At 39.9% G+C, this 2,437-nt stretch overlaps 1 protein-coding gene across 1 annotated transcript; it reads right to left on the reverse strand.

The window, feature by feature from the left end:
• Nucleotides 1-948: 948 nt before the first annotated feature.
• On the reverse strand, nucleotides 949-1,995 carry LOC149174863 (protein PHOSPHATE-INDUCED 1 homolog). The gene has a single exon (XM_089420995.1). It carries the CDS (start codon nucleotides 1,993-1,995, stop codon nucleotides 949-951), a length of 1,047 nt encoding a protein of 348 aa, XP_089277121.1.
• Nucleotides 1,996-2,437: the final 442 nt, after the last annotated feature.

A 2,437-nucleotide genomic window follows, 5' to 3' on the forward strand; every position in this document is an offset into this window, starting at 1 on the left:
CAACGCTAAAACATTAGCACTTTGGGGGCTCCTATGGTTCAACAGTTTCCTTGGGAACCCCATTTTGCACATATATGGAGACTCGAAGATTATCATTGATCAAGTCATGGGGAGGGCATCCATCAATAACCCCATGCTTCAGGGATGGCTGGAAAGGATCAAATTTCTATGGCAATTACACGGCTGCTCCACAATCAAACATATTGGAAGGAATCTGAACAAGGAAGCAGACAGATTATAAAAAAAAGGCTTACTGCAAAGGATTGGCAAATTGTACTTGAAGATCACTTGGGAGCAGAACATTTTTGATGAGGGACTTTCCATATCCTAGTTAAAAGACAACTTCCTGTTCACACTCTTTTTTGTAATTTTGTTATATATGTCTATAATATTTTTCTTGCTACACATTGAGAGAATGTGGCATACAGTCATGATTGTATATGTTTTGATGATATAACTTCTTTAGAGATATAAGATATGTTAAAAATGTCTCTTAAATGTATTGATTTCTATTATCTGGAACTTCAGATGGTGATCAGAACACACCATATCCTCATTATCGAATAATTTGGGAAGATCATTATCAATCTGTAAATGGTTGATTTTATGTACTGTCATATAATTTATCCATATTCTCACTTAAAAAATCTATTAGTTGAAATCTTCGATTAAGATGGGTACAGTTCAACCTTTTGGAGCCCAGGAAAACATTAATACAAATACCAGAAACTAATTTAGTTAAGAAAACCAAAATGAGATATTATAGAAAAATGAAAACTAGGGTCACATTGTAATCAATTTAACTTCGTACCACAGTCAAACGTTTGCTTAGAGATCAAACAGAGCTATTAAGGATAGGGTATATAGATGGGTCTAAGCCCTGTGGCTTTATTCACTACTTCAACAAAAGTGTGGCGGCTTCGAACAGTTCTTCTGAGTATTGCATCCCTATCCGAGTGTGGTCTTACATGAGAGGGTGGACGGATTCCACACTGCAGGTAACACATACATCCTTCTCTTAATTCCAAACGCGTTGTAGTTTGCGTTGCTCTTCTTATCCACCAACAACTTACCGGGATAACCAGGATATGCGCCTTTCCCCAGTATACCAGCGCAGGCAGTGACCGCTTCCAGCTGAGCCATTGCATCTCCTTGGTAGTACCAGGCTGTGACCATTTCCAGCGGAGCCATTGCATCTCCTTGATAGTACCCCGTCTTCAACGGGTTCGTGGCTGCCCCGACCAGAACAGACGCTATGTTTATTATCATCCCATCCACACCCACGTCTCCATTTGGTGGACGCAGAGGCGGGATGGGAGGCCCGTAAAGTGGGCCTGCAAAAGCAAAAGGCCACGCGCATTGACCTGGACACTGAACACCGGAGTTCCCAACCCACGCCACCAAGATCCTCTTCGACTCTGCTTTGGAATTAGTTACAGGAATTGAATCATGAAACCCACACGAGTCTATGCAGAATCTTTCCACATACACATCGTCGGCCGTGAGAACAATGTAAATTCCCTTGTCGTCTCTGGGAAAATTTCTTTTAGCCAACCTCCGTCTTACCAGCAATGCAATATCGCTTCTCTCCAGCTTCTTTCCACGCGAGCACAACGCATCAGAGGCTTGGCCCCCAATTTCAACTACTCCGGAGACGCCTCGTCTTGCTGAGTCTTTATACCGCTGCGTTGTTGCCCACCAGCTGCTCACTGATGGCTGCCTTCGAATATTTTTTCCAATGGAAACGATGAAATCAGAAACCGTGGCTTTTTGGGAGTGACTGAAATTGCCATACCAGACAATATAGACTTTGATACTGCCGGGTCCCGTGAGAAGGCTTCCATTGTGATACTGCAATACCAGAGGTGCCGAGGAGACTACCGATGTCAGTCTTGTGCCTTGAAAAACTGAAGTTTTGGGGTTAAGCAATGCAGAGTGAAGCGGCACAACACAACATAGAAGCATCAAAGAAATGCGCACATGATAATTGTCCATGATTGCTTTACTGCACCTGCACAACAAGTGGGGAGAGCAAAGGACAACCAACGCACTGGGACACACCTGGGGGCAGAGAGACATAGCCTAGGTAAGGAATGTCTCTATACATTTCCTTGGTGGCTACATGTTTATATAGATTTTTCGGAACAGAATTTCAGCTACTTATTATTTAATTTATATATTTAGTTTATAAAAGAAATAGGTTTTTAGCGGGAATTTATAAAATCTGTCAAGATTTTTTATTATTTAAAATATATAAATAGATTTAATATATATATATATATATAGTTGGAAAAATATGTCGAATTTTAATTAAAATTAAAAAAAAAAATATTGAAAAAAAGATTGACCATTATCAAATATTTAATTGATAAATTAAATTACTTAATTAATTTTATAATAAATGCACTAGACCGTCCAGGTGAATGAATGTGTGTAA

Source organism: Pinus tabuliformis, chromosome 4_1 (assembly GCF_031772625.1).
Source record: "Pinus tabuliformis cultivar Carrire ecotype Pingquan chromosome 4_1, CPIR1, whole genome shotgun sequence".
NCBI classification, from domain to species: Eukaryota; Viridiplantae; Streptophyta; class Pinopsida; order Pinales; family Pinaceae; genus Pinus; species Pinus tabuliformis.

What these genes read in the sequence shown, in the direction of transcription:
- LOC149174863 (XM_089420995.1), bottom strand. Translation starts at nt 1,995, where the DNA reads ATGGACAATTATCATGTGCGCATTTCTTTGATGCTTCTATGTTGTGTT.